The sequence below is a fragment of the Chiloscyllium plagiosum genome, unplaced genomic scaffold, assembly GCF_037043375.1.
Source record: "Chiloscyllium plagiosum isolate Xiang-an unplaced genomic scaffold, Cpla_swu_hap1 HiC_scaffold_3, whole genome shotgun sequence".
NCBI lineage: Eukaryota > Metazoa > Chordata > Chondrichthyes > Orectolobiformes > Hemiscylliidae > Chiloscyllium > Chiloscyllium plagiosum.
Window position 1 is genome coordinate 127,812,046 of NW_028270141.1, and position 23,009 is coordinate 127,835,054.

At 46.1% G+C, this 23,009-nt stretch overlaps 1 protein-coding gene across 1 annotated transcript in view; it reads right to left on the reverse strand.

The window, feature by feature from the left end:
• Positions 1 to 23,009, reverse strand: part of LOC148151333 (uncharacterized) — a 31,654-nt gene that overhangs the window by 6,304 nt on the left and 2,341 nt on the right. Inside the window, exons 2-4 of the mRNA XM_087976763.1 lie at positions 14,747 to 14,878; positions 11,174 to 11,303; positions 3,504 to 3,678 (exon numbers count right to left, since the gene is read on the reverse strand). Of these exons, the coding sequence (XP_087832889.1) occupies positions 3,504 to 3,678; positions 11,174 to 11,303; positions 14,747 to 14,878 (437 nt within the window). The remainder of the gene's footprint in view (positions 1 to 3,503; positions 3,679 to 11,173; positions 11,304 to 14,746; positions 14,879 to 23,009) is intronic.

Sequence of the window (23,009 nt, forward strand, 5' to 3'; positions counted from 1 at the left end):
TAATCCTGACATCACAACCTTTAAGGTCATACTTTCAACTTACTTCCTAACACCCTTTATTCTGCATTTAGGACCTCATGCCATACTTTATCCTCTATCATTGGGACCAATGTATACCATGACCACTGGCTGTTCACCCTCCTCCTCCAAGATATCCTGTAGTCATTCTGAGACATCCTTGACCCAAACACCAAGGAATCTCATTTGTTGCCAGAGAAACATCCATCTATTCCCCTTCCAGTTGAATCCCCGATAGCTATTGCATTCTCACACTTTCCCCTCCTCTCCTTTGCTACAGGGTGAACCGTAGGAAACAGATGTGGCTGTTACTGGTCCTCTCTGAGGCACCATTCCCCCCGACATTATCCAAAGTGTCTGTTTTGCAGGAAATAGCCACAGGGGGTTCCTGCACTGCCTGCCTAGCCCCTTACTCTGCCTGGTGGTCACCCATTCCCTTTCTGCCTATGAAATATGAGCCTGCAGTGTGACCATCTCCCTGTATGTGCTATTCGCAGTACTCTCAGCTTCATGGATGATCCACAGTGTCTCCAGCCATTCCTCCAGTTCTGAAAGCTGAGCTTCAAGGAGCTGCAGCTGAGACCCTTCCTGCCCCTATGCTGGCCCTGGGCACTGGAAATGTGGCCAGCTTCCCACGTAGAGCAGGAAGAGCACACCATGGCTTTGAGCTCTCCTGTCATGACTTACGAATTTGGATGAAACCTTTAAGTGGCACCTTAATGTCAAATAATACCAACTACTATCAGGGCTACTACCAATATCAGGGCTGATCTTTGACCTGTGCCTAATTCTAAGCGGCTCTGTGAACAATAAATCGCACTGATACCCATTGCCGAGACACATATATGGAAAATGTCCTCAATGGTTTGGTGGCGAGTCACATTGGAACAATGTCATTTATGGGTAAGGGGAGGGTAGAGCTGGCGAAAAGCTGTTGAAAATAATGACAGTAAAATAGAACATCAGACAGCTCAAGGAAACCTTGGATCTTCCACAAATTAAAGGTCATGACTTTCTTTTCAAGAAATATGAAGAATTTTGGAAAAACAGGAGCCAGCTCCACGTGAATGTGAATGTGGAGGAGCAGTTGTATTCTCAGATGATGGGCCATTATCACAGCCTCTGGATATGTCCTGCAGCATCATCAGGACTGACACAGCAGAGGTGGCAGCACTGTCACATATACCAGGGAGTGAGTTGTCCTCGGAGTCCTCAATATTAACTCCTGATCCCATGAAGTCTCATGGTATCAAGTCAAATGTAGGCAAGGAAACCTCTGGCTGATTCCCATGGACTGTCCGCCCGCAGCTGATGTATCCGTGCTCCTCCATGTTGAACACCACTAGGAGGAAGCACGGAGGGTAACAAGGGCACAGAATATATGCCGGGTGGTGGATTTCAGTGTCCACCAAAAGTGGTGAGCGATCTGGTCCACTTCTCCAGGACATTGCTGGTAAAACATGTCTGTGACAGGTGGTGAGGGAACCAAAAAGAGGGAAAGACATACTTGACCTCGTGCTCACTAATCTGCCGGCTGCAGCTGCAGGTCCCTGCACAGTCCATGTGAAGACAAAGACCTACCTTCACATTAAGAATACCCTCCATCTTGCTGTGTGGCACTGTCATCGTGGCTTGCTGTGTTCTACCAACCTCCTGCCTGTCTACTTTGGATTCCAGCATCTGCAGACTTTTTTTTGTCTCTAATCGTGCTAAATGGGACAGACATTGAATGATCTAGCAACACAAGACCAGCCATCATGAGCACCGTGGGCCATCAACAGCAGCAGAATCATCCTCCAATAAAATCCAAGCCAATCACAGCCAAGCCTATTCCCCACTCTACCCAATGAAAACCAAACCAATAAAATCCAAGCCAATCACAGCCAAGCCTATTCCCCACTCTACCCAATGAAAACCAAAAAATCAGAAACAAAACGGAAATTGCTGGAAAAGCTCAGCAGGTCTGGCAGCCTCTATGGAGAGAAATCTTGAGTTAATGTTTCGGATTAAGTGACCCTTCCTCATAACAATGACCCAGAATGTTAACTCTGATTTCCCTCCACAGATACTGCCAAACTTCCTGAGCTTATCCAGCAATTTCCGCTTCTATCTTCACCCTACCAATACCATCAAGCCAGGGATCAACCCTTGTTTAATGGAGAGTGCAAGAGGGCATACAATGAACAGCACCAGGCATACCTTTAAAATGAGGTGTTGACCTGGTAAAGCTACAAATCAGCTGGTCAGGCAGCATCCAAGGAGCAGGAGAATCAATGTTTCGAGCATCTGCTCTTCAACAAGAATGTGGGGCATGAAGGGCTTATGCTCAAAATGTCGACTTTCCTGCTCCCCAGATGCTGCCTGACTGGCTGTGCTTTTCCAGCACCACACGTTTCGATTCTGATCTCCAGCATTTGCAGACCTCATTTTCTCCTAGAAGCTACAAACCAGGACTACATGCGTGCCAAATAGCACAAACAGCAAGTGATAGACAGAGCTAAGGGATCCCACAACCAACAGATCAGATGGAAGCTTTGCAGTCCCGCCATATCCAGTTGTGAATGGTGGTGGACAATTAAACATCTCACTGGAGGGGGAGGCTCCACAAATATTCCCTCTCCTCAGGGATGGGAGAGACCAGCAGATGAATGCAAAGGACAAGGCATTTGCAGCAATCTTCACCAGCAGTGCCGAGTGGATGACCCATCTCTACCTTTTCCAGTGGTCCCCAGCATCACAGATGCTTACCTGAAGCCAATTTGATTTACTCTGCATCAATATCAAGAAATGGTTGGTGGCACTGGATACCACAAAGGCTGTGGGCCCTGACAACATTCCGGCAGTAGGACTGCAGACTCGTGCTCATGAACTTGCCACATCCCGAGCCAAGCTGTTCCAGGACAGCCACAACACCACTGCCTTGTCTCCCTTCCTTTCCTGAGCAGCTTATTTAACGTGCAGTGTTTCACTGCCTTGAGCCAGATCTCTATCACTGCTACATCATAATTCGAAAGCACTAGCTTTTGGAGTGCTGCTCCTTCATCAGGTGGTTGACAATCTGAAAGCTAGTGCTTCCAAATAAACCTGTTGGAAAATAAGCTGGAGTTGCGTGATTTTTAATTTTGTACATCGCAGTCCAACACCAGCTCCTCCAAATCCCATCATAATTCCACATTGTAATCTGCATCTGTAACTCCCCAGCTTTAATTATTATGCACATGCATTCACTCTGTTTTGGATTTCCTTCCTTTCTTCTCCTACTCCAACTTCACCTGTTCACTGAAGAACCATACCAGACTCCGTGTGAGTTTTCTCTCTTCACAGATGCTGGCAGAGCTGCTGAGTTTCTCTGTTCCTCCCCTCTTCAACCTGCCTCCAGATGATCTTCCAGATGGGACTTGAACTGGGCCGAAGGTAGGGGCACTACCACTTCAACATAAGTACCCTCTGCTGTGTTTCTACAATACATCAGCAACTAAACTCACCTGACAAAGTACCAACCATCAGATACGTTTTTGAATTTAACCATTGGATCTGGAGGTGCTGGTGGACTCTTGACTTGAGGAGTGAGAAGCACATGCACCTCATGCTTCTGTGAAATCTTTCCGTCTACCAAGTGTCCTGTAAATCCCCAAGGTGCAGTGACAGGAACGATTGTTTCTGTAAATAAACGATATTTTATTCGATGATCATCTGTGGTGTCACTGACAGTGAGTCAGAGGTTACAGGTGAGGGGTCAGGGGTGACATTGCTGAAGTGGGGCAGACACTGATGTGACAGATTGAATAATAGCCTCACAGAGTGACACAGCGCTGGGGGAGGGGACTCCTGTGCTGGCTGTTTGGTCGATTTTTAACCAGATCATTACACTGACCTGCTCTTTTCACACCTACACGCAAATATTCCCTCATCGTGGAAACATTTATCTTTCGAATGTTGTGACTGAATTTGCTTCTATCACCATTCCAGGCAGTGCTTTCCAGATCACAATGCTACAGGAAAAGTCATTCTCGTCTGACCAGACCATAGATACGGCTACTGTCTCATGAGAGAGAACTGGTGGTGGTTTAACCCGAGGGTCACCACATCTAATGTAAAAGGAGAGTTTGAGGACGTTTTCCTTCATGGTGACCTCAGCCTGTGCAGGACTTGAACCCATGCTGTTGGCATTAGGCTGCACCTCAAGCCAGCTGTACAACAAAGTCAGCTAACCAGCCCCTTGACAACTGCACATTGTTGCAACTGGATGTAGGTTTGCTCACTGAGCTAGAAGGTTTGTTTTCAGATGTTTCGTCACCATACCAGGTATTATCATCAGTGAGCCCCCAGATGAAGCACTAGCGGCATGATCTGCTTTCTATTTGTGTGTTTATATTTCCTTAGGTTGGTGATGTCATTTCCTACGATGATGTCATTTCCTCGTTACAACAACTGAAATTCACATACTCTCATCATTAAAACCTCTCCCACAGTTTCTCCTCCTTTACCCTTCATGGTTTTGAATAGATCTCTCCAATCACTTACTAACCCTTTCTGCTCTAAGGTAAGTAACCCCAACTTCTGCAGTCCCTCCACACAGAGGCCCTGCAGACCTGGTATTAATGCAGTAAATCTCTCCAGCACCCTCTCCTGGACCTTGGCCACCTTGCTAAAACGTAGTGCTAAGTATTAAACTCCACACTCTCGTGTAAAGGCCTAATCAGTGTTTCATGTAGGTTTAGCATAACTTCTTTACTGATGCATTCCATTCTTCTCATTTTAAAACCAAGAATTCTATATATCTTTTGACCACCTACTGACTTTGTCCTGCCTTTTATTGAATATGAAAACAGAAATACGAGAAGTGATCATCAGGTCTGGTTTTGTTGGGGGAAGGGGAGAAGATAAATGGAGTTCATGACTGGAATTTCCATTTCTTTGTCTCACTGCTGAGGTAGGAGAGATAGAGAGACACCCCCGGCCTCAAAAACAGGAAAGTTAATTAAGTTAACTCCTGAATGAATTATCCACCAGCCTCTCTGCCAATCAGATATCGGGACAGTGATGTTCCACTCTGTTTGAACTGGCCAGTCAGTCAGAGGGATCGACCTGTTGAAGGTCCAGTCTGCTGGCAGGGACCAGGAAATGTGAGTGATATTTTTGGGGGGAATCATGGGGACAGGGACATGAGGGAAGGTGATGGGGTTAGGGCCTGGTGGTGGTTTTCAGCAGCCTCCCTGAACACTATCTGTGCCCATTATTGCCCTCAGATTGTGGCAAATCAAGGCCCAACCCGACCAGCAGATGCCCCATTAATAACTATCCGGGAGGCTGCCACATTTCTCACAGATCAGGCAAGTGGCAGCTTAAGGCTCTGAAGTGGCTATAAATTCACCTGTGAAAGACTTTAATTGGTCACTGGTTCAGGAAAGTTGAAATTGACCTTCCCACAAAGATCATAATTATTGAGGTAGCTGCAACCATGATCCAGGAACAGATTGAGGCCAATTGGCCCGTCGAGTGTACACCACCATTCGATCATGGCTGGCTAAGTAGTGGCAGATGGAGTTTAATTTGGATAAATGCAAGTTATTGCATTTTGGTAAAACAAACAAAAGCAGGCCCTGGGTAGATTTGTCAAACAGGCAGACCTAAGGATTCAGGTACAGAGTTCTTTGAAAGTTGCATCACAGGTAGACAGGGTGGTTAAGAAGGTGTTTAGCACACGAGCCTTCATTGCTCAGATCACTGAGTACAGGAGTTGGGATGTTTTGTTGAGGTTGTATGGGATGTTGGTGAGTCGAGAGTGTGGTGCTGGAAAAGCACTTGGTGAGAAGGTGGTGAGTCTGCTTTAGGAGTGCAGTGTACAGTTCTGGTCACCCTGCTATTGAAAAGATACTACTAAATTGGAGAGGGTTCAGAAAAGACTTGCCAGGATTGGAGGGTTTGAGTAAAATGGATAGACTGGGGCATTTTCACTGGAGCGTAGGAGGTTGAAGGGTGACCTTATAAAGGTTTATAAAATCATGAGGAGCATAGATAAGGTAAATAGCAAAGGTTTCTTCCCCCGTGTGGGTGAGTTCAAAACTAGGGGCATATTTTTAAGATTAGAAGTAAAAGATTTAAAAGGGACATGAGGGGCAACATTTTCACACAGAAGGTAGTTTGTGTGTGGAATAAACTGCCAGATGAAGTGATAGATGCAGGTATATTTACAACATTTAAAAGACATTTGGATCGGTACATGAATAGCAAAGGTTTAGAGGGATGTGGGCCAAATGCAGGCAAGTGGGACTAGTTGGGTTTGGGAAACTTGGTCAGCATGGATGAGTGGACTGAAGGGTCTGTTTCCATGCCACAGGACTCTATGACTCCCTGACATCTTTCTCAACCCCATTCTCCTGCTATCACCCTGTAATGTTTGATCCCTTAGTAACAGCTACTTCCCAATTATTTGCCACTTCTGGGGTGGGCAAAATGCCACCCATTGTTTCAGGTCAATGGGTGGCACAGAGTCTCAGTGGTTAACACTGCTGCCCCATAACGCCAGGAACCTGGGTTTAATTCCACCCTTGGTGACTCTATGTGGAGTTTACACATTCTCCCTGTGTCTGCATAGATTGCCTCCAGGTACTCCGGTTTCCTACAGCAGTCCAAAGATGTTCGGGTTAGATGGATTGGTCATGTTAAATTGCCTGCAGTGTCCACAGATGTGCAGGCTAAGTGGGTTAGCCATAGGAACTACAGAGTTACAGGGATAGTGTAGAGGGTTGGGTCTGAGTGGGATGCTCTTCGGAGGGCTGGTGTGAACTCAGGCCAAATGGATTGCTTCCACACTGCAGGGATTCTTGCATTAGAATTGGAGAAAGTTATAAAGGTGCTGGACCAGGCCAGACCCCTTCAAAACATTTTGAGAAGGTAGCCCGGACCCGAATAATTATTTTCCCTTTAAAAGGCAGGTGTGAGCTGGATATTCCAGGAGTGATGCAGCTGGTCAAACCACTCAGCTTCAAGTCAAACAAATTTTATTTACACACTGCACTTGAAACACCAAACAAAACAGAATTTAGAATAACTTAATTTATTTGATAAACCAACGGATACGATATCACAACTTAAAAAAGGAGCTGTTCCAATTCCTACAACATCGTATAAATGCACCCCTTGGCAAAAGGTAAATTCAAACAAGTGTCTTACAGGCTGGAGAGGTTTCAGAGAGAAACTTCAGGCAAGACCTCTGTTGAAGCATGGAACCTCTTTTCACTGCAGCTGCTTCTCTAAGTCTCCAGCAGTTTCTGACCGCCGGCTAAAACTAAACCAATCTAGAAACAAAACCTGAACTGGGAGAACGGCCACTCCCCTTTCATTATACAACTGTTTTAAAACAAATCTTAAGGAGTCCTCTGATTGTTGACTTTGGGCATGTCTGTTAGTCACTTCAGCATCACTGACTTTCCAACCCCTCTTGAAAAGAACCAAGACAACATAACCTTGCAAAAGGTGCAGCATCGGGATATAGAAGTGTTAGAACTTGGACATTGGTGCACACAGATTCTGGATTAGTGGTGCTGGAAGAGCACAGCAGTTCAGGCAGCATCCGAGGAGCAGGAAAATCGACCTTACGGGCAAAAGCCCTTCATCAGGAATAAAGGCAGAGAGCCTGAAGGGTAGAGAGATAAGTGAGAGGAGGATGGGGGTGGGGAGAAAGTAGCATAGAGTACAATAGGTAAGTGGGGTAGGGGATGAAGGTGATAGGTCGGGGGGGAGGGTGGAGTGTATAGGTGGAAAAGCAGATAGGCAGGTAGGACAAGTCATGGGGACAGTGCTGAGCTGGAAGTTTGGAACTAGGGTGAGGTGGGAGAAGGGGAAATGAGGAAACTGATGAAGTCCACATTGATGCCCTGAGGTTGAAGTGTTCCGAGGCAGAAGATGAGGTGCTCTTCCTCCAGGCGTCTGGTGGTGAGGGAGCGGTGGTGAAGGAGGCCCAGGACCTCCATGTCCTCGGCAGAATGGGAGGGGGAGTTGAAATATTGAGCCACTGGGCGGTGTGGTTGATTGGTGCGGGTGTCCCGGAGATGTTCCCTAAAGCGCTCTGCTAGGAAGCGTCCAGTCTCCCCAAAGTAGAGGAGACCGCATCGGGAGCAACGGATACAATAAATGATATTGGTGGATGTGCAGGTAAAACTTTGATGGATGTGGAAGGCTCCTTTAGGGCCTTGGATGGAGGGAGGAGGTGTGGGCGCAGGTTTTGCAGTTCCTGTGATGACAGGGGAAGGTGCCAGGATGGGAGGGTGGGTTGTAGGGGAGGCGTGGACCTGACCAGGTAGTCACAGAGGGAACGGTCTTTGCGGAAGGCGGAAGGTGGAAAGGGGTGGGGAGGGAAATATATCCCTGGTGGTGGGGTCTTTTCGGAGGTGGTGGAAATGTCGGCGGATGATTTCGTTTATGTGAAGGTTGGTAGGGTGGAAGGTGAGCACCAGGGGCGTTCTGTCCTTGTTACGGTTGGAGGGGTGGGGTCTGAGGGCGGAGGTGTGGGATGTGGACGAGATGCGTTGGAGGGCATCTTTAACCACGTAGGAAGGAAAATTGCGGTCTCTAAAGAAGGAGGCCATCTGGTGTGTTCTGTGGTGGAACTGGTCTGCCTGGGAGCAGATACGGCGGAGGCGGAGGAATTGGGAATACGGGATGGCATTTTTGCAAGAGGTAGGGTGGGAAGAGGTGTAATCCAGGTAGCTGTGGGAGTCGGTGGGTTTGTAAAAAATGTCAATGTCAAGTCGGTCGTCACTAATGGAGACGGAGAGGTCCAGGAAGGGGAGGGAGGTGTCAGAGATGGTCCAGGTAAATTTTAGGTCAGGGTGGAATGTGTTGGTGAAGTTGATGAATTGCTCAACCTCCTCGCGGGAGCATGAGGTGGCGCCAATGCAGTCATCAATGTAGCGGAGGAAGAGGTGGGGAGTGGTGCCGGTATAATTACGGAAGATCAACTGCTCGACGTAGCCAACAAAGAGACAGGCATAGCTGGGGCCCATACGTGTGCCCATGGCTACCCCTTTGGTCTGGAGGAAGTGGGAGGATTCAAAGAAGAAATTGTTAAGGGTGAGGACCAGTTCGGCCAAACGAACGAGTGTGTCGGTGGAAGGGTACTGTTGGGGACATCGGGAGAGGACAAAATGGAGGGCTGGGAGGCCCTGGTCATGGCGGATGGAGGTGTAGAGGGATTGGATATCCATGGTGAAGATGAGGCGTTGCGGGCCGGGGAAACGGAAGTCTTGGAGGAGGTGGAGGGCGTGGGTGGTGTCTCGAATGTATGTGGGGAGTTCCTGGACTAGGGGGGATAGGACAGTGTCGAGGTAGGTAGAGATGAGTTCAGTGGGGCAGGAGCATGCTGAGACAATGGGTCGGCCAGGGTGATCAGGCTTGTGGATCTTGGGAAGGAGGTAGAACCGGGCAGTGCGGTGTTCCTGGACTATGAGATTGGTGCACACAGGATGAGTTGGGGTAAGATGGGGGTGTCAGGTTTGTATAAATTTGATTGTTATGCAACGAACTCTGTTTGTTTGAGTCTGTGTGTCGCCCTGAATGTGATAGTGCCAGCATGAAGCCTAACTCCATGTCTATACAGGATGGACCATGGATTGATGTCTGTGAGAGCCGTTGCAGCACGTGAGATCAAGATGAACAAGGTATTTGTACGATGGTGGTTTCAGCTGACAATATTTCCCCACATCTTCAAACATCCCGATTCTTTTTTTCTTGGCCTGTGCTGGTGGGAATGAGTTGGTCATTGATGCCTGATGCAGCGAGCTGTACAACACAAAGGGAGCCAGGGATTAGGGAGACCTGCCCCCCCACCCTCCACACCCCTGTACTGACTAATGGATCCACAGGACTGATCGATCCATTATCCAGACTACAGAGGTACTGAGCTGAAAATGTGTTGCTGGAAAAGCGCAGCAGGTCAGGCAGCATCCAAGGAGCAGGAGAATCAACGTTTCGGGCATGAGCCCTTCTTCAGGTCAGTACAGAGGTACTGACCCTCCCCACTGAGAACTCCCTGAGCAGGTGCCTCACTGTGGTCAATCCCCTGGACTGGTGTCCTAGGCTGTGCCTGATTTACTGTATCAGGACCCCTGACTGATGAGTGTCACTATGGCCTGCACTAAGGACTACTCCACTAAGACATGGCAAGTTGGTAGCTGCCCACGCAGTGAGTGTTTGCCACAGAAAGTGCTGGCATTAGTAAGTGGTGTGGGTGTGAGACTGACGTAGCATCTAGGTCATCTAGAAAGATGTGTGTCCCCTTCTGACTGAGAGCTGCTAAGTCGCAAGGCAGACTGCCTGTTTGTGTGACTGCACAACATGGCACAGCCAGGAAAAGCACAAGCATGCGGGTAGGTGCTAACTGAGTGAGCGCAAAGAGAAAGTGACAAATCTGAGAGGCAGCCTGGTCTAATCTGTGAGGTGGGTGGCCGTCCCACCCAAAGTATCCTCTCAATGCTATTTGCTGAGACATCCTATGATGCAGTTCTGTGCTTTCTGAGCATCCTGCAGATTGGACAGAGGCCAAGATGGTCAGGAGAGGTTGGCATTTGATATTTGCCAATGTTTGTGGATACAGAATGCATGTACCTTGTTCCCATGGGTCTTGCTGTAAGATGCTGTTTGGTGATGAGTACCACAGAGGCTGAAGTAATCAGGAATCCGCCCTGACTTTCACGCTGAGAATTCTCAGCATCTAGTTTGTTCAGTGCTTTTAGCAAAGGAAGAAGCTGTGTATTAATGAGGTGAATTGCAGCATTAATAAGGCATTTAACAACCTAGAATCCCCTTTAATTAGTAACTTGCTGCTGTCTAACAACTCAGCAAAAGCACAAAAGATACAGCGAGTTGCTTGCTCGAGTTGTGTTTGGCTTTGTGGGACTTTTCACCGATAGACCACGTCAGCCAGACCCTGGGAACAGTCAGCTCACTGTGTTTGAAACACACCTGCCACTCCCCAGATTGTAGGACCACAGAGCTGCATTTATCAAAACAGTATTCAAACTGACAGTGTGATCACATTGGCAAATTCATTGGTCATTGGGTCAGTCTGTGCAGAAGGTTTCAAACAAGATAAGTTACAGAGTAAACGATTCTTTTCACATCCTGTAATAATATAAAGGAATATGTCATGTACCTTCAGCATTGTTAAAAACTGCATAATTGAGAAGAATTTTCAAACCAATCTCCACTGCACAAACCACATCCATTCCATCAACCTTTGTTTCAATCCATTGGATGGCTGGGTATTGCATCTCTTTATAATTCTAAAACAAGAAGAGGAATTGTGTTATCACATGAGAAAACTAAGCCTACACCAATAAAAAGTTGAGAGAACTGTCCTAAAGTGAAAGGACTACTTTAGCTTTTTGTACGGTGAATTAAAATGGGGAGAAGGTACTGTTTGAGACCAAGGAAGATAGGTGCAGTTGAAGAAACAAGTTAGTGGAAAACATTGTGAGTTCAATATTGTGCATTGCTTTATTTGAACAGTGAGGCTGAATTCTGGAAAATAATTAGCATTGCCTAGATTTCTTTAGAGCAATTCTTCCCAGTGGCAATCTTTTGAAAGGCATTTTAATCAACATCAATTGTTATGGACTTAGGAGGGCTCAGCATAGTAACAAGCATTTGATTGGTTCCTGAGCAGGTGGTCACAGCCCAAAACACCAAAGCTTAAAGAGATATCTACCTGTGTAACATCAAATTGGTTATACCAATGTTAAGTCATGCCATTTGGGTTTAAACATGTCCCAGCCACTTTCTAAACACTGATGAATCAAGTCACAGTTAAAGTACCTAATTGTGAAGGTTATTTAGAGAATACAGTAACACATGGGAGGAATTTATAAGGCAATTAGAGGGTGTGTTCAAGCGATTGCAGTTTGTTGACTTTATAATATGTCTGGCCAAAAGGGAATTCATAAAAGCAAGAGTGATTTACCTAGGGCATATCAAGGACAATATTGCAATGAACAGGAATACTGAATGCTGTGACTGGATTCCTTGTTCCTTAACCTAAGTGGAAAACTCTAAGCTGTTTAGTCATGTATTGATTTTATCAGAAATTTGCATTGAACTTGCGCACAGTAGCTGTTCCTTGAACAGATTTGTTATAAAAACAGGTCAATGTGATATGGTCAGCAAAATGACAAGCAGCCTTTGAGAAAAATTGGAAGTAAAATAAAATCCAAACATTTCTCCTCGACATTCCTTTGCATTGTCATTGCCGAATCCACCAATATTCTGGGTTTTACCATTGATCTGGACTAGACAAATCAATGGTCTGGTTCCAAGGGAGATTCAGAGACTCTGAATTCTGCAGTGAATAGCTGACCTCCTTTCTTCCCCATGCTTGTCTACCTGCAAGCCACAGTGCAGGAGTGTGAGTGAAGACTTCAACTTGCCTCTTCCAACAACATTCAAGAAGCTTGACACCATCTTGGAAAACACAATCCATTTGATTCTTGTGCCTGTTCACCAATGTCACCATCCACTCTCTATTCTCTGTCAATGCATCATGGCAACAAGGTGTACAGTGTTATCAGTGCAGTGAAGAATTACTGCATTATCTTCAAGACAAGTACATTCTTTGCTCAAAAAAGAGCAAAACTGCATATAGTACTTGAGACGCAGTCTCACCAAAGCCCCCTGTACAAATGCAGCAAGGCCTTCTCATTCTTGCTCTTCAACTCTTTCAATAAAGGCTGTTTCAAATTCCATGTTTGAAAATGTATCTTTCAGAGGATGTGGGTTTAATTGGCAAGCCCTTCAGTTGTTGCCTATCCCTAATTCTTTGATCTGAGTCACTTGCCTGGTCAGTTTGGAGAGGATTTGAGGGTCATGCACATTCGTGTGGATTAAGTCACATGTAGATCAGTCCAGATAAAGATAGTAGATTTCTTGTTCTATAGGACATTGTGGCTGACAATAACTGATAACAGTTCTGTGGTCACCATTATAGAGTAGATTTTCCAATCCAATTCCAGCGACCATTATGGGATTTGAACCCATTTCCCAAAGCAGTTACATCAAAGCAAAATACAGTAGATGCTGGAAATCAAAAATAAAAAGCAAAAGTGGCAGACAAATTCAACAGGTCTGGCAGCACATATGGAAAGTGAGTAAATGTTTCGAGTCTCATTGAAATAAAGTCATGTCAGCTTGAAATAATTAAGTTTGCTTCTCTCTCCGCAGATGCTGCCAGACCTGCTGAGTTTCTGTGTTTTCCATGTTTATTTCTCCAAAGCATTATACTCCATCTGCCCATGTGTTGCCCATTCAGTTAACCTACCTAGATTTCTTGCCAGATTCTCATTGTCCTCTTAGCAACTTACATTTCCACCTGGCTTCATGTCATCAACACATACATGACACTCAGTCCTCTCATATAGATTGTAAGTAGCTGAGGCCCGGGCACTGATCCATGTAACACTCCTCCAGATTACAGCCTGACAACTTTACATATCCTGTTTCACTTTACTCTTTGCCTTTTCCTTCTTTAAATCCGAGTTGCCCAGATTCCCTGAAAGATCTTGTTCTTGGGTCTACCCATGTCATTTGCTCCTACATGGATCAATCAGATCCTGCTCCTCCTGCATTCCCTTCTCCAGCCTTTAGCCAGACCCAGGGACAGGCTGTACAACCTGCAGACTGCTCAATGGTGACCGTACAGAACGTTATCTCCCTGATTATACCAACCCCGAACACAACAGGGTGTTCTTCTCACCCAGCAATTGGCATGACCTGATCCTCCACACTCTGGTGGCTGTGGTCTGTTTACCCTTTACATTATTGTCCTTCTTCTTGGTGACTCATGTCACACTAACCTGCCTGGAGTTCCCTGTTTCCTCTCTCCCTCCAGTTTTGAACACCAATGATACAGTGGTCACTTACCAATCTGCTGATGCTGTTAGAGAATCTGGGCAGTACAGAAGATCACAAACCATTGGATCCAGTCGTCCTACAGTCAACTTCTTTAAGAATCCTAGGATGCAGGTTACCAAGTGCTGGGAATTTATCAGTTGTTTAATCCTGGAGATTTTCTCATATTTACTTTCTTCTTTACCGAGTAATTCTACAACCTCTTCAGATATTTGGCATCCCACTATTCATGTTTTAATAAAATACTATTGTGTGAAGACAGATTCAATATGTGTGTTTTATATCTCTCCCACTTCCCTCTTCCCTGTCATTTTCCTACCTTTGTTTCTCAGAGTTTAACAACTATTTTTGCTTCTGTCCTTTCTGCTTGCGCAAGCTCTTGCAATATGTAAATTCCTGTCTGGTATGCTGCCACAGTCTATTATTCCCTCTCTGATCAATATTTTGTCATCACTTATACTGGACGACAACTCCCCAAATATGCACATTTACTGGAATTGTCAGAAGAGTCCCGTCTTAAATCTGGTATTACCCTGAATTAATCACCCTCTCTGTGAGCAGACTGACCCTTCCCTTCACCTGCTACTGGAGATGGAAGCCCTGATATTCTTCTTACTGCACAAGCTGGCAGTGGGAGCCAGGCAGGCGATGGCAGCTCATGTAGAAAGTGTTAATGAGGCCCGAGAAGTAATTTCAGTCCAGTCTCATGGTTCAGGGTTGGGATGTGTGCTGTCGGTGCACTGCAGGTTATGGACTAAAAACAACATCGAATAATTTCCACTGGTACAAACATGACAGAACAGAGGAAACTCTCAGCTGTACTGACCTTGTCCTGGATGACTTGTTCTGGCTCTGGACAGTCAACATGAGTACAGAGGTCAATCACCTCCTGCTCTGTGTCCTGTGTAGCAATTTGATATCCAAAGAGGACAGACACAGTTAAGAAGATTCTCAGCACCTTAGTGTTCTCTCAGATCACTGGTGAATGCACTGACTGACTCCTCAGCACCTTCAGGTGGATCTGCAGTTTGTACACTGAGCTCCAATTTTTATATACTGTTCGATGAAGATGATTTTGAATACAGCTTAGCTGTATTATGTGTTGGGGAAATGCTCCAACTCATTCACTATGTAAAATATTCTTTGTTCTAACTTTGGAATGGATTCACAAACCATTAACCCTCTGTCAGTTGGTTCACGGGAACTCTGAAACCTGGGAAAACGAGTTTTGTAATTGCTATCACTCATCACTGTTGTGCTGACACTTACTCTCCCCTGGTTATTGTTTCTGGTGGTGGTGTACCTATGGTCTTAATTTATCTATTTCTAACTATTGAAGAGGACCAACAGCTCTGGGTAAAAGGCAGGAGAATGAGGTTGAGAAACGTCAGCTATGATCGAGTGGCAGAGCAGACACAATGGGCTGAGTGGCCTAATTCTGCTCCTATATCCAAAGATGTGCAGTTTAGGTGCATTGGCCGTGGTACATTGTCATGCAGTGTCCAGGGACGTGTCGGCTAAATGAGTTAGCCAAGCTAAACGTGGAGTTATGGGAATAGAGTGAGTGGTTAGATCCAGGTGAGATGCCCTTCGGAGGGTTGATTCTGAATCGATGGGCCAAATGGCCCATTTCCCTCCTGCGGGGATTCTATGTCTTATTAATTACGAGATATATGAATTACTTTGAAGAAGAGATGGAATGTATTGCATCTGGCTGATGGCACAAACATCACTGGGAAAGCAAATTGGGTGGATGTTATGGCCACGTGAATGCAGCTGTAAGACCAAAAGATAGAGGAACCGAGTTTGCTCAATTCCTTCACACATTCCACTCTTCAAAATATTCCAGATTCAAATAAACGTGTTCCCTTTAGAACTTGTCACCTCCCTGGATCTACCTCTGAGTGGAATCATTCTTGCTGTGAATTGAATAATGAATAGTTCATCAACTCCTACTAATACAACCCCTTTAGCTCCACTCCACACCCCCTCCCCCATTTATTCTTATTGGGATGCAGCTATTTAGTGATGTCCTTCATAAAGGGTATGACAAGAACTTAACAATCCCATGGCCTGTTTTGCACCTCTGCAGGCCTTCACAGTCTATTCTGTCCATTTGACCATGGGGAAGTTCCCATTTTTATTTGGGATGTCTTTAAAAACGTCTTCCAGCAACTTGAGAATGTGCAGTAAAGCCCTTTGTATTCCTGAACAGCTCCCAAGGTGATCAGAACACTGTTCACAGATTAGATCACTGAACAGCTTCTTAAACTTTATGTTAAGTTCCCCATTGAGTGTTTGAATGACACTGTTTATCAATTTATTTATCAGTACTAATTTCTGAAACGTTCACAAACACTTAGTCTCAGAAGATAACACCTGGCTGGTCAAGGCCAAGTTTCTAAAAGGCAAATCCCAATGGGATGTCTGTAAATTTCCATTAATACACATTTAGAGATATGGAAGGTGTCTGGGAGAATTGAAAGGAAGCTGCCAGCAGAAAGAGTTAACTCACCGTGAGTCTGAGACAGTGGGGGAGGGAGGCAAGTCACTGAGTGATTTTGTTGTAATTGTTCAGGAAAACTGCTGAAATCTGCTGTTCACTTCAAACTGACCTTTTGAATTTGATAATCCTTTCTTTGGTTTTAAGATTTGTCTTCAATTGTCTCCAATGCCATTCAGTAATTTTAAGATCACCTTCAGAGCAGAAGCATTTATTTCTCATTTTCGACTTTTTCTATATTTCTCTGAAACATTTTTGAAAAGCTGAGTTCAGTTTGATATTTGCCAAACGATAGTTTATTGAGATTGTGAGAACAACCTGAAGGTGTAAAGCACAAAAACTTGTTTTTAATTAGAATAAAAAACCATAGTTCACTCCACTCTCAAAGATTTGAAATTCATTATTAAAATATTGAATCTTTGATGTTGTGCATGAACAACACCCTAATTTTCAGTGAGCCCTCTTTAACTATGGGGTAAGTTCCCACCTCCGTGCAGTGTAGTGAGGTACACAGCTGTGATTCAGTATACGGGGTGTCCCTGTCTACCTCCCATTTTTCAGCTGTTTCTACCTTATCCTCATCGACACCTGCTGCAGCCACTGACTCACCGTTTCTTCTTGTATTAGTATTAACTCATCGACACAACTGTAAATATAAAGTGATGATGATCACTCCCCTTTCTGATCTTTATCATTCTTCAGAACCATCCATGAACAATTTCCTCTGGAGTGGGGGTGGTCCGATGGGTTGAACCCATCTCTCAGCATTCCCTTCATCAATTTTGACTGTTGTTCTGCTGTAAACTCGGTGATGGAGCCCTCTGACATTCAGTCAAAGTTTACAGCCTTTTCCTCATTCACCTCCCTGACTGCATCTTTAAAAGTTTGTTTCATACTCAGTGCAGATCCCACCGGCATGGTCCTTCTTCAGCCCCTACACAGATTCTTCCTGCTTGGATTTTGTCTCCCTCCTGGCTCCTGCACAGCTTCGTCCAGTCCGGATACAGCCGACTTTATTCTTGGTCCCCTCATGGATCCCTCAGTGTGGACCTGACCCATTCCCAGGGTCATTACTCTGGTGTGGAGTAGACAAAGAGGAGGCTGGAAGAACACAGCAAGCCAGGCTGCATCAGGAGGTGGATAAGTCAACGTTTCAGGTATTAACTCTGAAATGCCCAAAACACTGATTTCTCCACCTCCTGATGCTGCCTGACTTGCTGTGTTCTTCCAGCATCCTGTTTGTCTACTTTGGATTCCAGCATCTGCAGATTTTTTTGTCTCGACTGTAGTGTGGAATCTGACTCCTGAACTCTCTTGGCTCATGTGTGGTCTATGCAGCGCAGAATTTGGCGTGTCCTCTGTGATCATCCCTCACTTCCCTGGCCCCAGTGTGTTTTCTCAAACGTGGAGTAGCCACTGTGGGCTTCCCCAACACCTCATATCCAGAGTACTCCTTTCGGATTCTTTTGGTGTGCAACCAGATTGTTCTCAGGATTCCTGAGCTAACTCCGGGTGGGAAGTGAAGTATACTCCACCTTTTGCAGAGCTATTCCAACGTTCTGATATGAGTACCCTGTTCGCAGGCCAAATGTTGTAGCTGACTATTGTATGGAACAAACTCAGGATTCTCAGGCACACGTTATAACCAGTTATTTTGTCAAAGCATTGGGAGAGCGTTAACTCAGAAAGATTTCTGAGGCAGCACTCTTCCCAGCCAAGAAATCATCAGACATTTATACATTGAAATGCAAACAGGCAGAATATAACTTTAATTCCAACTGAACAAAGAGACCTTGGAGTGCAGGTTCATAGCTCCTTGAAAGTGGAGTCGCAGATAGATTTGTTGTCTGCAAACTTACTGACTATATCTCCTATGTTCACATCCAAATCAATTATATGAATGACCATCCATCCAAGTGCAGCAGATACATTGCAACGCCATCACCTACAAGTTCCCCTCCAAGTCACTCACCATCGTGACAAGCACCGATCCTTGAGGCAAACCACTGGTTACAGGCCTCCAGTCTGAAAAACAACCCTACACCACCACCCACTGTTTACTACCTTCAAGCCAGTTCTGTATCCAAACGGCTAGTTCTCCCTGAATTCCATGAAATCTAACCTTGCCAACCAGTGTCCCATGAGGAACTTTGTCAAAAGCCTTACTGATGTCCATATAGATCATGTCTACCACTTTGCCCTCATCAATGCTTTCTGTTACTTCTTCAAAAACCTCAATCAAATTTATGAGACAAGCTTTCCAATGCACAAAGCCATGCTGACAATTCCTATTCATTCCTGCCTTTCCAAACACATGGACATCCTGTCCCTCAGGATTCTCTCCAACAACTAGTCCACCATTGATGTCAAGCCCACTGGTCTCACAGTTTAAATTTCCTTATCGTTCCGGTTTTCTTCAGTTCCTGGAGGCAGTCAGAGAGGTCACGAGGTTACATATTTGGGCAGTTGCTTAACCCAAAACACTACTCTGGTGATGTCTCCCACCCATCCTTCTCCTCTAACCAAAAAAAAAGTTCCATGCATCAGTTTGTTGGTGATAAGTATTTTCATTCATGTTTTTTTTCCAGCAGTCTATTTGGGAATTTAGAATAGCAGGAATGGAAGTTTGGGCAGTTGAATGTTCCTCCTGCAGTATGTGGGAGGTAAGGGTCACCTCTAGTGTCTCCGCTGACTTCAATTGTGGCAAGTGCCCCCAACACCAGCTCCTCGAGAATAGTGTCAGGAAACTGGAGCTGGAGGAGCTTCGGATCATTCGCGAAGGGGGTTATTGAGAGGAGATACAGGGAGGTAGTTACTCCGCAGCCACGAGAAGAAAGTAAATGGGTTAACGTCAGGGATAGGAAAGGGAACTGGCAGGCAGTGCAGGGATCTCTTGTGGTGGTTCCCTCAACAACAAGTATACCATTTTGGATACTGTTGAGGGGGGACAACTTACCAGGGATAAGCAATGGGACACAGGTCTCTGGTGCAAAGTCTCTGTTGCTCAGTGGGGAAAGGGGAAGAAGAGAAGAGCTTTAGTCTTTGGGGACTCCATAGTTAGGGGGGCAGAGAGGATGTTTTGTGGAAACAAAAGCGATTCACGATTGGTGTGCTGCCTCCCAGGTACCAGGGTTTGTGATGTCTCTGATCGTGTTTACGGGATTCTTGAGGGAGAGGGGGCACAGCCCCAAATCGTGGCCCACATAGGAACCAACGACATAGGTAGGAGGAAAGGTGGGGATCTAAGGTAGAAATTCACAGAACTAGGATGGAAGCTTAGAGCGAGAACAAACGGATTTGTTAGCTCTGGTTTGTTGCCTGTGCCATGTACTAGTGAAGGGAGGAACAGGGAGAGCGCGGAGCTGAACATTTGGCTGCAGGAATGGTGTAGGATTCTTGGATAATTAGAGCTCCTTCTGGGGAAGGTGGGACCTCTACACACAGGATAGTCTTCACCTGAACCAGAAGGGTACCAATATCCTGGGGGGGACATTTGTTAATGCTCTCCAGTGGTGGGGTTTAAACTAACGCAGCAGAAGGACGGGAACCTGAATTGTAGTTCCAGTGTACAGGAGGTTGAGGGTAGTCAGGTCAGGGATAGGTTTACAAGGTTGCGAGAAGGGCACTAGCAAGCAGGATGTTGGTTTGAAATGTGTGTACTTCAATGCCAGGAGCATCCAGAATAAGGTGGGTGACCTTGCAGCATGGGTTAGTACCTGTGATTTCAATGTTGTGGCCATTTCAGAGACATGGCTAGAGGAGGAACAGAGCTTAAAAATGTGTTGCTGCAAAAGCGCAGCAGGTCAGGCAGCATCCAAGGAGAAGGAGAATCGATGTTTCGGGCGTAAGCCTTCTTGAAGAAGGGCTTATGCCCGAAACATCGATTCTCCCTCTCCTTGGATGCTGCCTGACCTGCTGCGCTTTTCCAGCAACACATTTTTAAGCTCTGATCTCCAGCATCTGCAGTCCTCACTTTCTCCTAGAGGAGGAACAGGGATGGTTGTTGCAGATTCCGGGATTTTGATGTTTCAGCAAGATCAGAGAAGATGGTAAAAGAGGCGGGGATGTGGCATTGTTAATCAAGGGTAGTATTACAGCAGCGGAGATAACATTTGAGGACTCATCCACTGAGGTAGTTTGGGCTGAGGTTAGAAACAGGAAAGGAGGTCACCCTGTTGGGAGTTTTCTATAGGCCTCCGAATTGTTCCAGGGATTTAGAGGAAAGGATAGCAAAGATGATTCTCAATAGGAGCGAGAGTAAAAGGCTAGTCGTTATGGGGGACTTTAACTTTCCCAATATTGACTGGGAATACTATAGTTCAAGTAGTTTAGATGGGCCAGTTTTTGTTCAATGTGTGCAGGAGGGTTTTCTGACACAGTATGTAGACAGGCCAACAAGGGGCGATACCATATTGGATTTGGTACTGGGGAATGAACCCGGCCAGGTGTTAGATTTGGATGTAGGTGAGCATTTTGGCGATAGTGACCATAATTTGGTTATGTTTGCAATAGCAATGGGCAGGGATAGGTATATACCGTAGGGAAGGAGGTATAACTGAGGGAAAGGCAATTATGATGCGATTAGGCAAGATTTAGGTTGCACAGGATAGAGGAGGAAACTGCAGGGGATAGACATCTTGAAATGTGGAGCTTATTCAAGAAACAGTAACTGTGGGTTCTTGATAAGTATATCCCTGTCAGGCAGGGAGGTAATTGTCGAGAAAGGCAGCCATGGTTTACCAAAGAAGTTGAATCTCTTGTCAAAAAGAAGAAGGTAACTTATAAGAGGATGAGGTGAGAAGGCTTGGTTAGGGGGCTTGAGAGTTACAAGTTAGCCAGAAAAGATCTAAAGAGAGGCCTAAGAAAAGCAAGGAAGGGACATGAGAAATCATTGGCGGATAGAATCAAGGAAAATCCTTAGGCCTTCTTTGGTATATCAAGAAAAAAAGAATGACTAGAGTAAGATTACAGCCAATCAAAGATAGTAGTGGAAAGTTGTGTGTGGAATCTGAGGATATAGTGGAAGTACTTAATGAATATGTTTTAACAGTATTCACATTGGAAAAGGGCAATGTTAATGAGAACACGGAGATATAGGCTATAAGATTAGATGGGATTGAGGTTGACAAAGAGGAGGTTTTAGCAATTACGCTTCCCTGGCCCCCAACACCTTATCTTCACGATGGACATCCAGTCCCTATACACTTCCATCAGCCATCACGAAGGCCTCCAAGCCTCCGCTTCTTCCTCTCCCGCCGACCCAACCAGTACCCTTCCACTGACACTGGTCCTCACCTACCACCCCACCAATCTCCATGTACAGCGCATCATCCGCCGTCACTTCCGCCACCTCCAAACGGACCCCACCACCAAGGATATGTTTCCCTCCCCTCCTCTATCAGCTTTCCGTAGAGACCACTCCCTCCGCGACTCCCTTGTCAGATCCATACCCCCCACCAACCCAACCTCCACTCCCGGCACCTTCCCTTGCAACCGCAGGAGGTGCAACACTTGCGCCCACACCTCCCCCCTCACTTCTCTCCAAGGCCCCAAAGGAAACTTCCATATCCGCCACAGATTCACCTGCACCTCCACCCACATTATCTACTGCATCCGCTGCAGCCGGTGTGGCCTCCTCTATATTGGGGAGACAGGCCGCCTACTTGCGGAGCGATTCAGAGAGCACCTCTGGGCCACCCGGACGAACCAACCCAATCACCCTGTAGCACAGCATTTCAACTCCCCCTCCCACTCCACCGAGGATATGCAGGTCATTGGACTCATCCACCGCCAAACCACAACAACGCGACGGTCGGAGGAGGAGCGTCTTATCTTCCGACTGGGAACCCTCCAACCACAGGGGATGAACTTGGACTTCACCAGTTTCTTCATCCCCCCTCCCCCCACCTTGTCTCAGCCGAATCCCTCCAGCCCGGCACCGCCTTCCTGACCTGCAGTCTTCTTCTTGACCTCTCCGCCTCCACCCTACTCCGACCTATCACCCTCACCTTGACCTCTTTCCACCTATCACATTTCCAACGCCCCTCCTCCAAGTCCCTCCTCCCTACCTTTTATCTTCTCCTGCTGAACACTCTCTGCTCATTCCTGAAGAAGGGCATGTGCCCGAAACGTCGAATCTTCTGTTCCCTAGATGCTGCCTGACCTGCTGTGCTGTTCCAGCAATAAAGTTTCAGCTTTGATCTCCAGCCTCTGCAGACCTCACTTTCTCCTTCCACTGACACCCACCTTTGACTGACTGAACTGGTCCTCACTCTTAACAACTTCTCCTTCCAATCCTCTCACTTCCTCCAAACCAAAGGAGTAGCCATGGGCACCCGCACAGGCCCCAGCTATGCCTGCCTCTTTGTCGGATATGTCGAACAGTCCATCTTCCGCAGCCACACTGGCACCATTCCCCACCTTTTCCTCCGCCACATCGATGATTATATTGGCGCCAACTCGTGCTCCCACGAGGAGGTTGAACAGTTCATCCACTTTACTAACACCTTCCACCCCAACCTCAAATTTACCTGGACTGTCTCAGACTCTTCCCTCCCCTTCCTAGACCTCTCCATTTCTATCTCAG